Source organism: Pezoporus occidentalis, unplaced genomic scaffold, assembly GCF_034315485.1.
Source record: "Pezoporus occidentalis ecotype Australia unplaced genomic scaffold, CSIRO_AGI_Poc_V1 ctg118, whole genome shotgun sequence".
In the NCBI taxonomy this organism is placed as follows: Eukaryota; Metazoa; Chordata; class Aves; order Psittaciformes; family Psittacidae; genus Pezoporus; species Pezoporus occidentalis.
Genome location: NW_026912972.1, coordinates 4,896,153 through 4,910,056, shown reverse-complemented (window position 1 = coordinate 4,910,056; position 13,904 = coordinate 4,896,153). Strand labels below are relative to the sequence as shown.

Sequence of the window (13,904 nt, the reverse complement as noted above, 5' to 3'; positions counted from 1 at the left end):
CCTGCAAAGATGAAGCTTTATCTGCTCAGTGCCAGTTGAGCAATATCAATTAACAAAATGTGAACAAAAGAAAGATAAAAAACAGGTATCAGGCACCTCAATATCAGCTTGTCTTTGCAGCCAATATGCTGACCAAAACTGAGGAAATAGAAGACAAAAATAAGTGGGCCCCTCAAAGCAAGATCATACCTCTAAATAAATGAGACTGCCATATAATAAATCAATATTATTTATGTTTTCTTTAAGAAATAAAATATATACTCAACCAGGCACATATGAATTTAAAAATACAATTTATATTTCTGAATTTTCTCCCTTAATTTACAAGGACTATTTCTGTCAGTTCTGTTCTAAGCACAGAAATTGCTATCAGATAAGGAATCTGAAAACTGTAATTCTGGAACTTTATCTGAATATTCAACACCATGAGAAATTCTGACAATCTAAGGTTTAATCTCCATGCCTCCATCCCTCTTGAGGCCTGTCTGAATCTCCCATGGCTTTAATATTATCCGTAATAGCCCAAATAATGCCAAATGCAAATATTGAAATTGCTTCAGCAGTATCATCCCAGAAAATCCCATCAATAATTCTGTATTCAGTAAATGATGGGTAATATAAACTAATTCTTTAGACCACTATTTAGCACCAAAACCAGCTCCAGATCCAACAGCAAACAATTGTCACCCATTGGGCTAATGGCTGCCTTAATGATAATGGTCCTGTGTAATGTCATGTGATGTGTAATTAAGCAAATGAAGCTTGCTTTTAGATAGCAACACTGAGCAGTTACCCTGACTCCACGACGGTTGACAGTGGTACCATTTGTTCCACAGTCACTTCCTAAAACACCATGTCTCTTGAACCGCCAGAATTCCTGTCCCCTGATATAAACCACTTCTATCACAAGGTAACATTGATCCTGGCATTTCTCAACTTTCACATTAATTTACAACCTCTACATTATTTTAAGATACTCTCCCTCTAAATAAAACAGGTACTTATTGCCCTTTTTGATGTTCAGAGGCACTGTAAGGCTATTTATTCATGCTCTGGCAGAAAAATCACATACCCTTCACACATCTTTAGTGCCAAGATCAAGACTTGGATGGAGGCAGGTTAAGTGATAACACCTCATTGTATCTCCAGATATCAAAATACAGTGGTGTATCTTTCCAAATATTGTTTGCTTTCCCTTGACTTTATTGTAACTGCTATTGATTTTGCACCTTTCCTGTTGTAGTGGGGTTGGTTTGGTTTGGTTTGTTATGATAATAAATAAATATGCTGTAGCATATAGAATCCTCTACAGCTTCTCTCTTACACATGCAACACTGTGTTGTGATCAGTTATATTGTTTTCTAAACAGCAAGTGGAAACACAAAAGGTGATGACAAAAAGGTGTTTAAGGGAACACTACACAGGATATAAGCATATGGAAACGCTGGTTAACTTGCATATGAAAAAATAAGTGATTTTTAGTTTAAAAATCAGATACATTGGGGTCTGTCTTGCACAGTGATGACAGTTGGTCCCATCTCTGAGGCCATTCACAGCACACAGAATTCAAAGGACATGTTCATTTGTATTTCTGATATAATATTGAATAATATTCAATAATATTGAATAATATTTCTGTATAATATTGAAGATCACTACCGCAGTGGACTGAGTCCTGGCCAGCTCCAGCCCCAGCTCTCATGGCAAGAGAAAGACTGGGGGAAAGAAGAAAATCCACATAAAGTGCAATGGTAATTAATCATGTAATTATTTCTCCTCATTCACAAGTATGCCGTATCAGATGTCCACCTGTAAGCTGACCTGAAGAAAAGCTAAGGCAGAGCCCGGCTAAAGATTTATGCACAACTTTTTTTCATTAACTTATTTGGGATCTGAGTTTGGCTCTGATAAAATTTTATAGTCAAGCATTCATGCCACAAGTAATAGCATCGAGATCACCAGAGCTAGAAAGGACCAGCCCCAGTAATGCCTTCAGAAGAATCCCTGTAATTTACAAACTCACTCTTGATAGTAGCTCTTTGATAAGCAACTCCCATCCAGTGCATATCATATCAACAAAAGATAGTGCCACTTCAAAACAGAAGGTGAGATGTGGTTGTCTACATTACATTTGCAATGCTAATTACCTGAAAACAATACAAAGGAAAACCAAACAAAAATCTTCCATTAGCTGGGAACTTACTATCTCTGACCTCAGTCGTGTTTGCTGATACTGCCAAACATTTCATAAACCCCTTCATTATCAGCTATAATTTAAATAATTACGGGGCAGAAGTAAAAGAACTGCTCCACCATGGCTCTCTGATCTGGTAATTAAGCCTACCTGTAAGATGATGAACAACTTCTTTCCAGTCTATGACTATAAATGCCATCAAGTTTTTACACTAAGTGGTATAACATCACCATGAGAGCCTGAAGGATACAGATGGAAGTTAAGCCACATTTTGCTAAGGTCAGAAAAATCCACCCAAGCTCCTCCACAGACAGAGGTCCCAAATGAGACAGATGTCCCATGCCCAATAGGCTGTTAGTTAAACACAGGATATATTCTCCCATCCCTATTTATATTTGGAATATTCTGGCTGTTTGACGTATTTCAACATGGTTATTATTTTTAGTTAACTCCACTCAAATGACTGACTGAGTAGTTTAGATTGACCAAATTCATGAATTACTGTTTAGACAAACAATGCAGGAACCTGCTGAATTATCCATCTAGCTCTCTGCTGTTGCAGGCAAGCACATAATTCAGACTTTCTCACTGATGTATCAAGGACTCTTTTAGGATTACTCAGACCATAATGGTTTAGCAAAAAAACAAAACAAAACAAAACAAAAAGCTATGATGACATGGCGTCTGCATGAGTTGAACATCCACAAACCCAGGTCCCAGAGATATTCACATCAGACTGGGTCCCACATTGCAAACAGTACCCAAAGCAGCTGCACCCAAGCAAGGACAGCTTTGCTAAAGAATATCAGATCATTCCTCCCGGATGTGGGGCAGAAAGTCCATTCCTTCCAGCCACTCATTAAGTAAATTAAATACTGCTCCATAACCAATAGATATTAATATGCTTGCATTTGTACAAGGTACCTATTCAGAATAGATACAGCCTGTTCATTTGGTAAGTGGATGGTGCCCTCCATCCCTGGCTAGGTGCTGTATGCACTATCAACAACAGGAATTGCAATAGTCTCTTCTAGCTAGATCTTTTTCTGTTGTTAGTTAGGTGTGATTGCATCCTGTTGCATTAAGCCTCACAGAATCACAGAATGGTTAGGTTTGGAAGGGACCTTAAATTCTGATCATCCATCCCAATTTGATATCTCTGTTGCGTGGTTATTCCTGCAGAGAATATTTTGAATTTTATCCAAATGATGGAAAAATTTGCCCCATTAGATCACCTGAAGCTGATAATCTACTGGAGAGTTCCCATCTGGCTACAAATCTTGCTACAGCATTTTTCAGGGATGTGATTCCTTTGCAAATGACCCAAAATTACACTCCAGAAACAAAAATGCAAAACTTCTTCAAATCCTCCTGAACAAAAAATGAGCTCTTATTCCAAATTACACACAGAAAAAGAATAGTGGTTAAATTTGTCAAAAATGGACAGTGTCAATGCAATTTTTTCCCCTTGGAAATCAAAATATCTTATTTAATGGTACAGCAGAAAAATCTGTGAAATCACTATAGAAGTAATATAGAATGTGATGGCAAAGTTTTCTGCCAAGTGATTTAGCATATTGGTATTATGCATTTCACAGTATGTGGGTCATTATGACAAAATATCATACTACTATTTTTGTCTAATTATTCCTGAATTATATCTCACGTTCTATTGAAGCATTACATTTTATCCACATAACATATAATGCAAATATGTATCTATTTTTCAATATACCTATATACATGACATTATACATTATTATATCACATCTTACTGTACTACCTTTGAGTAAGAACGATTTCCTAAGCAAGGATCTAACTCTGTGCTGCAACATGAATGGTTGTCCATGCTTTGGAATTGCAGATTAATACTGGTTTTAAAACAAAACATATGGTTTACAGCAGTCCTTCTTCAAATGAAAATGCATGCTCACTCACAATATTGCTGACATGGTAAAACAGGCTTGATGATGAAAAAGAACTGGTTAATTCAATTCTTTGTGCATAGTAAGCAGTCCTATCAACACAATGAAGTTCTGAGGCAATTATAAGAGGATTTCGGAAGACTGGTTATGAAATGCAACTACAGAATTTGCAAGTAAAAGAACAAACAGTAATGGAGAATAAACATCACTAGAATGCAGGTAATGTGGCTATGTTTTTTAACTCCAGTGATTAATTCTGCATTTTATGAAGTACTTTTGTAATAAATTGCACTTTTTGTTACTGCACATTTTTCATTTCATATGGATCATTAGTCCAATTTGCCAAGCTAGTCCATTGAAAACAAGGGTATTGACCACTGGCATAATTGGGCAGCTCTTCTTGAAAATGAGCACATCTATGCTGTTTCACACAAACTATCTGGTTTCAGAACCACAAAATATTTCAAAATATTTCAAAATGAACCACATCTGAGGACGAGAAGATAGAATCCTACCGGTGTGATCAAAGACGGCCTGGTTGGCTGGATGTGGGCCTGCATCTACAGATAAAAGAGGGACTGACTTCCGAATGTCCCAGAGCTTCATCATACCAGAGGAGTCGCAGGAAGCAATCAAATCACCCTGTCAATGTTGGGAACAAAATAAAGGCATCATTTTTGTACTTCTGCAAAAAAGAAAGAGTATCACACAGTGTTATTGTATGTGAGGTTGTCACAGCCACTTAACAACTATGGGGACTTGAACAGCAACAATACAGTATGACTTTTAAAGAGAACAGTTCAGGAGAAACTGTAAGAAAAAAGAGAAAAGAGGTTATTTTGAATTCTGATACCAGTGTCCCCTAAGAACATGGCTTGTGATTACACATTTTTTCTCTCACAGAGACACAGGAATGACCCTTTAGCCCTGATTTTTAACTTGTCTACTCATTCTTTCAGTGTGAAGCATAACATTAGAGAATAACAGACACTCTATCATTCATTAACAGCTATGCTAAGGACAATCTCACTCATTTCAGTGAGTCAGAAACATGCAGGGACTACCTATGCAAGGAAAGACAGCAGGAGCATGTCCCCCATGCCTCTCTTCAATATTAATCTAAAAAAAACCTCAACAACTAAAACAGTGGCAGAAGTATTTTGAATATGTAGCATATGAACAAACGGAAAAATCCAACAAGGCAGGGCAAAGAATGCCCAAATTTTACTTTGTTTAGTCAATTCCCGCCACCATAACAGAAAGAAACCCCTAGCTACTCATGCAGAAACATTTGCTTTTCATTTTCACCTCCTAAATGAAGATTTAAAATCCCCAAACCAGCTCAGCTGGTTTGCACCCAGAGTTATCAAAGTCAATATATTTTCCGATTTATGCAAGAGTGTAAGATTAGATTAAGATACACTGTTTTGAAGGAGAAGCGCAATGGTATGGAACAGGTAGAACATAGGTCAGATGCTGCATCCATGGTGTTTTTATATTCAGTTAATTGTTGTGTTTTTCAAATAAATAATACCTGCAAGAAAATATGTGGCGTTATCTAGCAAATAGAGGAATTAAGATCTGAAAATATCCATTGACTTCTCAAGTAGAAAGTAATGGCCTGTGAAACGCTATCATGGTATAAATATAATGAAATCTTCAGGTTCATTTGGAGGAGATCTGAGATGTCAAAACTCCATTCTAGCTTGTTACAGGGAGTAATATAGAGTAACACCAAGAATCAAAGTAATCATTGCTTGGAGAATTTAGCCAGCAATGTGCAAGCTCTCAGCACCTGCTGCTTTGCAGAAGAGCTCAGTAACCATAACTACATTCCCCCTCAGCATTGTGATGCTGAGCATTGAGGAAAGGCTATTTATTTAACTGCCTCACCAACTGTACCCACCTAATTCTTTTTAATTTCATTTGGTTCCTTTCATAAAGTTTAGCCTATACAAACAAGGTTAAGCATGCCGGATGGGAAACAAATGACAAAAAAACCCAAATACAATAGCTACACTTGAAATTGTTGTATGGCTTAAACTCCATCTCAATAAAGCAAATTTTGAATGGGGAAAAAAAAAAACAACAAACAACCAAAACCAAAGCAACATCCTGGATATAAGACCAGAAAGGCATCAAATCCAGTCTCCTACTCTTACAATCAGTGCTTTCCTACATCTGCCACAATAAAAGTACCGAATCCCGGATTAGTGGAGATCCTCTATCCAGCCTCCACTGCTGATCAAGAACCTGCCTTTCCTTGCATTTATAAACTTTTCAGCCCATAAGCATAAACCAGAAGTTTAAAAGCACTTTTTCACATGCATACTATATCCTTTAGGTTAAATCCAAGGGGTGTTTTTGCAGAAATACTCCTCCCTTCTTCCCTGTCCATGATGCATTCCACTTACAGTATTACTCATATGCCTCATGGACCATATTTTCCAGGCTAAACAGCTGAAGCTCTTTCTTCTCTTCATCCCACCCTTTTCATACAGTATGGAATCCAGATTGACTATGAATGTACCCACCCCTGATCTTTATAAAGCAACTCTTGCAAAACTGATGATCAGTTTTGGAAGCCCTGACTTTCAGAGAGCTTAAAGATGCTTATCTCAGCTAAGCAGAGGTTTCGGTAAAGCTGCCACACAGCAGCAACTACAAAGGAGGAGGATGGGACACAAGATCAAATGTGCTGTCTCCTTTCTATCATTATGTATCACATCAGTAAATGGAAGAAGAACTGAGTATGTTCATGTCAAAAGATGCCTCCATTCCTCACTCAGCTTCTGGACCAGCTCTCCACACCTCACCATCCTCTCTCCACACCTCACTTTCTTCTGCAAAGATTATGTCCATCACTATCAATATTCCACTTAGGAAATCACTAGTACCCCTTATACCTGTTATTTCATAACTTTTAATATGACTTTGAAATATTCTTGCATTTTACTCCCAATTTGTTTCCTATCCATAAAGGCATTTTAGTAAAATATACCTTTTATTTGGGGGTGGGGGTGGTGGTTTGGTTTTGTTTTAGAATACGCCTGTCTTCAAACTTGTTTTGTGTGTGTCCGATATGCTTCAATTTAATAAATGCTCCTTAATTACACCTTTGGTAACTAAGCAATTTTGAACTAGATCAATGGACAGCCTGTCTGAATAAGACTGCATATAACCCACTCAGCGTAGTTATAGAAGACACTCTAGTGTGTGCTCTATGTCTGCTCATCAACAGTCATGCCCATGGACTTTCAGTATGACATTCTTCTCTTAAGTAACAGCAAGGTCTGGCTAATAGATCATAGTAGCATCAAGAGTGCTTCATTGTAACAGATACTATGCAAACATTGATCAGAGACAGCCCCTGATGCAAAGTACAGCTGTAGAGCTCTTTGACCTTCCCACTGGTCCTGACTGAAGGATCGTTACTAGCTGCATAATTATGAGGAAAACAACCTGATCTACTTCTATTACAGGTTCTTCCTTCCCTTAATTCATTTTGCTACCATAAAAGAAGATACATGCCCCATCCTCTTTCAATCTTGCTATCCTATTCTCTGCCATATTTTCCCCCTTTCTACTAGAGATCCCTAAGAATCACAAGGGGTAAACAAACCTTCCCTTCCCAGGAATTTATGTGATCAGATTATTAATATATACCAGACACACTGAACCATTCTACCTTGTTACTTAAGCTCTCTTTCACAAGGTGATTTGTGCACAAAATCAGAAAGGATAAGCCCCACCCCAAACCCTTGCAGATGCCATTTGAACTGAAGCAGTGGTGGAGAAACGTGGTCTGGGAGCACCATCCCACTGCTAGCTGCTGTGGAAACAAGTGAGCGAAGATGGTCCAGCTCTAAAGAGATTACCATCTTCTTAGCAGCAAGATTAACCAGTTCTTGCTGTCAATAGTCTGCAGACTTTTTATAAATATCTTGCAGGTATAAACATATAGCGCATAAAATGCAACACCCAGTAGCATATCTTGCCAGATTCCAATGGAAAGGCAGCAGACTTCATCTGCAGACAGAAATTAGAAAACATAGAGTTCTGATGGTAACACATCAACACATGCAAACAGGTATTCTATCAGCCTCAGCATACCCAGTCCACAGACATATTATTAAATGCATTAATTATTACTGATAACTAGGCAGCTGCTAAGCTAGAAACACTCCAAAACGACTTTGTTGATTAGCCAGCTTTTATGTATCACCACTTCTTCTTTTGATGTCATGTGCCTGTTCTAAATCAAGTGAACTGGAGACATGGGGTAATAGGCAGAAATAAACCAGGAAGGTAATCAAGCTTAAGGATAATTTGAAGCTATGTGCCATTCAAAGAAAAAGAAAGGGGTAAGTAATAGGTTAAATAAACTCACCTGCATCTGGCCACAGACCATTTAAAAATCTATAAAATGGAATCACTCTGAATACTCCTATGAGCTTTTGGCTTTTTCATTCTTTTTACAGTTACTATTTTAGTTATTCTTGGAATTACTAAATATTCCTCTGGCATAACAAATTGCTGATGAGCTTAGTACCAATCTTACCAGTCTTGTTACCAGTCTCTGTACGAAGTAAAAGGAGTTTGTTTTGTGTACAAAAAGTGTGGTTGAAGCTCCTTGCCATTAAGCCCCAGTAGACAAAGCGGTCACATGAGGAATAGCTTCAGCTACCTCAAACTGAGACAGACGTGAATAATCTGCATTTCTAAGATGCTCCCTGTGGGACATGTCCTAAGTCACTTAAATCTACCACCATTTTCTATGTGTTTAAGTGAATATTTTTAAGAGAAGAAATCACTACCTCCCACATTACAGCATGAAGCACATCAGAAACCTAATGAGAGTTACTACCTCAGGTTACCTGTAATGCAAAACCTAAGTACACTCAGAAAACATAACAGGGGGCATGCATGGATGGCAGAGTCCAACCACTGTGCCACTCCATCCCATGGGGTGGAATTGGGCTTTCTGAGCATCAGTGAGTGAAGGCAGAAAAATCTCAAGAGAATCCAGGCAGGGGCGAGTGACTTTGCTGTAGTCATTACAAGGAAAAAGATTTTAATGTCCAATTAAGCCAAATGAATTATGTAAAATATGATAAAGACAGAGGAAAAAAATGCAGATGTAGTCCATTATTAGACTGATGATTAATCAATCACCACCCATTTTTGAAATATCAGATTGAAATCATCCCAGTTTCAAATTAAAATCGCATCTTCTTAGCAAGACATGGAATTACTTATCCCAGCAAAAATACAGAGCTGCACTGATTACAACTTTGAAAGGGTAGTGGTCTATTTTTAATAATCGTTTTCATCAAGAGTGGGCAAAAAAGGGTGATTAAGGGTTACTGAGAGGCAGCACCAGGGCTTTACCATATGCTTTTTTACTAGCTTTTTCCTTTTTTAGTTTTGACTTCTGCATTGTGATCTAAGTGGCAAAGGACCACTCCTGTTTCAAAGCAGCTGAACACCCAGAACTCAAGCAACTGGGTGTGCCTCAATCCCTGTGACATTTTTTACAGCTTTGAGTAAGCATGAACTGGTGAGACACCAGTTCTTCTGGAGTTGAGGTGAATCCAAGATACTGATGCAGAAAGAATCTCAGAAGTTCTCTCAGAACTTCACTGTTGCTTCCTTCAAAAGAACCCTCCAACTTTATTAGCAGTTGTCAATGAACAGCTTCTAATTTTGCCCTATGTAGAACTGATATAACTTGCTGCAACAATTTGGTTATTTTTGCTATACCTATTGTGATGACTGATCTATTGTAATCCCTAGATATTATGGATCAAAGTACATGTTTTGAGAGTGTACTGACTGTACATGCTCTGTGGCAAAAGCATCCTCCTCCTCTAAGCCAGCTCTACGTGCACTGAGCATTTGAACAAATAGGCAATACAATATTTATTATTAAAAAACATTATGGATTCAAAACTACAAGAATCTGTTCCAAGCTCTCTCTTAATGCCATTTATAAGGCAGTATCAGTACCTACTCCAGTAGCCCAAAGGAGATGCCTCAGGATAATGAATGTTTCATGCCTGAGGGAAGCAGGGATCATTCTTGTCCCAGCTCCAATTCTTTTGCTGCCAATTTTTCCTTCAGGCACCCCAGCAGCTGAGGTTCATAATGAAGGTGGTAAGTCAAAACATGCTTTACAAACATAATAGGGGAATTCTGTGTCAACGCTTTCCCCTTTCACGTGATGCTGCAGTCCAGAACACAGACATACCATCACTTACTGTAATAAAGGTGAGAGAACGTTAGCACATCAGAAGTGCTGTGAAAATGTTCTCTAAATAAACCACTCTAAGTTATGGTTCAAGTTTAAATACTTTGCAATTACTTCTGGTACACACTGGGACCTGACCAGCTTCAGCTGTAATATGAGGATCATCTACAGGTACTCAGCAGCACGTAGCTCAGGATAGCAAGTCCTATCAGAAAGCACAAAGGGAGAGAGGCACATGGGTAAGTGCTGTCTGATGGGTGAGTCCTATTAGTGCAAACAACCAAACACAGCAAAGGGAACAACCAGACAGTCCTCAGGAGGGGTTTTGAGCAGAAGGGATATTTACTACAGAAAGTAGAAGCACAGAGACGCCTCTTTGAAGTGAACAATGACCTGAAGTCTACTGCTATTTGAAAGTGGAGGAGAAAAAAATGTATCAGGAAGTGGAAAAAGCACGTGGATGAGAAGTCTGTGCTGATAAATGGACAAGTATGTGTGTCATCACATAAAGATACCAAGGTAGATCTATTTTACTTCTTATCCTCATTTTCTCACTGATGATTTTGATCAAGATGCAGAGTATCCTAAAATTATATTATTTCTAGGTGATTAATTTTATCCTTTCAGAGCATAGTGAGACTCACAAAGAACACCCCTTGTGTCCAGCAGAGGAGGAGCTCCATTAAAAGTAATCGGTGGAAATGGCAGAATTTTGTTGAATCAGAATTTCCAGTTCTACTGCCTTTCAGAAATAAACATGTCTTATGGGTCTCTTGTCTGTTTACATGCACTCTGCATGCTTTCCTCTTGCTGTGGGAAACAGAGGGAATCTCTCTTTCCTTTGCCACATGGAGTAAGCAGGAAGTGCCTGGCAGTGTTTGAGGGCAACTACACCTGCTAGGCTTGCAGAAACCCTTTGCATAAATTTACATACGAAACGCAACATCACTATACTCCCTGCAGTTACTGCTAGCTGTAGTTGACACCACACTTGAAACAGTACTGCAAAGGAAGCATTATCTTTTGCAGGGAGATTTAAAATAATCGATTTTGTTTTTCCTTTCTAACCATCAAAGAAGTGCCTTTGAATTCTGGGAGCTGTGCAGTGAGAGGAGATGAATGATAATTGCCATTTCTGGCTTTCCTCTGTCTTCTGAGAGCCACCATGACTACAGTGAAGTCAGGTGCCATCATTACCTGATTAGACACTCCTGAGAGCAATAAGCATAACAAATTCTAGGGTACACCATGTTCATGTACAGGGATTTCATTGTCATTCAGTTCCTTAAAGTCTAAATAAGTACATTTTTTAAATCTGGGTAGTACCCACTGCAATAATGCTAAAATACAGACATAATACATACTTTCATAAATTAGTATAGTGGCAATAGATCTATTGCTGAAATGGGAGTCCATTTAAAAATGCAGAACCTCTAAGTAACTGAAAGGAAATAAGTGTCAGTAAACTCCATGTGCTTTTTTAACCAGGAACTATCAAAGGAACACGTAAAATGAAAAAGTTCAACTTAATATTTGGCTCTTGTCTTTGGGCATTTTTAAAAGGAAATTAAATGCATAAAGAAGAACTATCAACAATATGTAGAATATATTCACAGAAGCTTGTCCAATTCTGAACTCTGGTAAGTGTATGAATGTTTCTCCTAATTTAAAAGTATTTCAGGCAAAAGAATGCTCAGTTCAACAAATACCATCCCATTATTTCCCACAGGAGAGAGTCCTCCACGCACTTCCCCAACATGAGTCCTTCCCACAGGCTACAGCTCTTCATGACCTGCTCCAGCGTGAGTACATTCCATGGGGTGCAGTCCTTCAGAACAGACTGCTCCAGCGTGGGTCCCCTGTGGGGTCACAGCTCCTGGGAGCAAACCTGCTCCTGCACAGGCTCCTCTCTCCACAGAGCCACAGGTCCTGCCAGGAGCCTGCTCCAGCATGGGCTGCCCATGGGCTCACAGCCTCCTTCAGGCATCCCCCTGCTCCGGTGTGGGGTCCTCTATGGGCTGTGTGTGGATATATGCTCCACCATGGGCTCCGTGGGCTGCAGGTGGATATCTCCTTCTCCATGGGCTGTGGGTGGATATCTGCTCCACTGTGGGCTCCACAGGCTGTGGGGCACAGCCTGCCCTCACCATGGTCTGCACCTCAGGCTGCAGGAGAATTTTTGCTGCTGCACCTAGAGCAGCTCCTCCCTCCTTGTGCACTGACCTTGGGGTCTGCAGAGCTGTTTCTCACATTCTTACTCCTCTCTCTGGCTGCAATTGCTTATCCCAGAGGTGCCACCACTATTGCTGCTGGGCTCAGCCTTGGCCAGCAGTGGGGACCATCTTGGATCTGGCTGCATTTGTTCTATCAGACATGGGGGAAGCTTCCAGCAGCTTCTCACAGAAGCTACCCCTGTAGCCCCTCTGTGACCAAAACCTTGCCACACAAACCCAATACAACATCAAAATAAAATAATAGAATAATAGAATAATCATCATTCCTATCCCTGATGGACTTCAGCTGTGCATTCTCAATTATTTTCAGATTAAATAAATCTGATATCCAAGTACCTTCTAATAGCGATATTTATTCACCTACAGATAAACTGTATTTTCATAACTGGGAGGCCTTTTCAAATCCAGCCCTACTTTCACTCTTGCATAAATTGATGTTAAGCTCAAGTTTGTATTATATGAACCCACATACTACACAACCATGTTTCAAGCACTGTCCTTCCCTTTGGCCATGATTTGTTAAGTGGTAAACAGTTCAAGGAGTCCTCTTACCAAATAGAAATAGAATACCAATATTCTATAGAAATAGAATACCAAACAGAAATCACTGGTCTAACCTTAACTTCTCTAATCTAAATTCAGTTTAAGCCCTTTTGAAGCCAACTTTGTACAAATAGGCTTTTTGTTGGAAGAGCTGTTACCTGTCTGCTTGCAGCCGAGGCAAAACCATAGCATATGTGATCAGGTAACCCAGATAAGGGAATGTGAGACCCCCAACTACACCTGAACACAGCAGACTGGGAGTGCTGGGTGAGCTGGAGGGAGCAAATTCAGTGTGAGCAGACATATCTGGATCCCTGGCCTCACAACTTGGCGCTGAGCACCTGCAGTGATTCCCATTCACGTCAGTGCTAACAGCAGCAGTGCAGATAAAGTCTCAATTTATTGAGAAAATGACTGTCGCATGAGAGAGTTACAGGGTAGTGATGGTGAGCTGCCTTCCAATGTCTTTTAAAACATAATTTCCTGGGAAATATCACTTAGACAGGTTTGACTGTTCTGCAGGTGGGAAATAGAATTTAAAAGAACCTAGAAGAATCTTTGCATTCTGATTTTGCTTGGTTTGCGAAAGGACACGTTTTAAACACAGCTGTTAAAATAAAGAATTATGCTGGGGCCTGGACTCACAGTGTCCATCTGCCACACAAAAGTCAGGCATGCTGGGCCAGGAGAGGCATTTGAAAAAAAAACCTTATTCCTTAGGATACACAAATTAATTCTTCTCCTTCAAGAAAGAAGGG

General features: G+C 39.3%; 1 protein-coding gene across 1 annotated transcript in view; it reads right to left on the bottom strand.

Annotated features, from left to right (window-relative positions):
- Positions 1-4,554: 4,554 nt before the first annotated feature.
- Positions 4,555-13,904, bottom strand: part of SPAG16 (sperm associated antigen 16) — a 324,063-nt gene continuing 314,713 nt past the window's right edge. The window contains exon 15 of the mRNA XM_062603516.1: positions 4,555-4,761. Within this exon, the coding sequence (XP_062459500.1) occupies positions 4,555-4,761 (207 nt within the window). The remainder of the gene's footprint in view (positions 4,762-13,904) is intronic.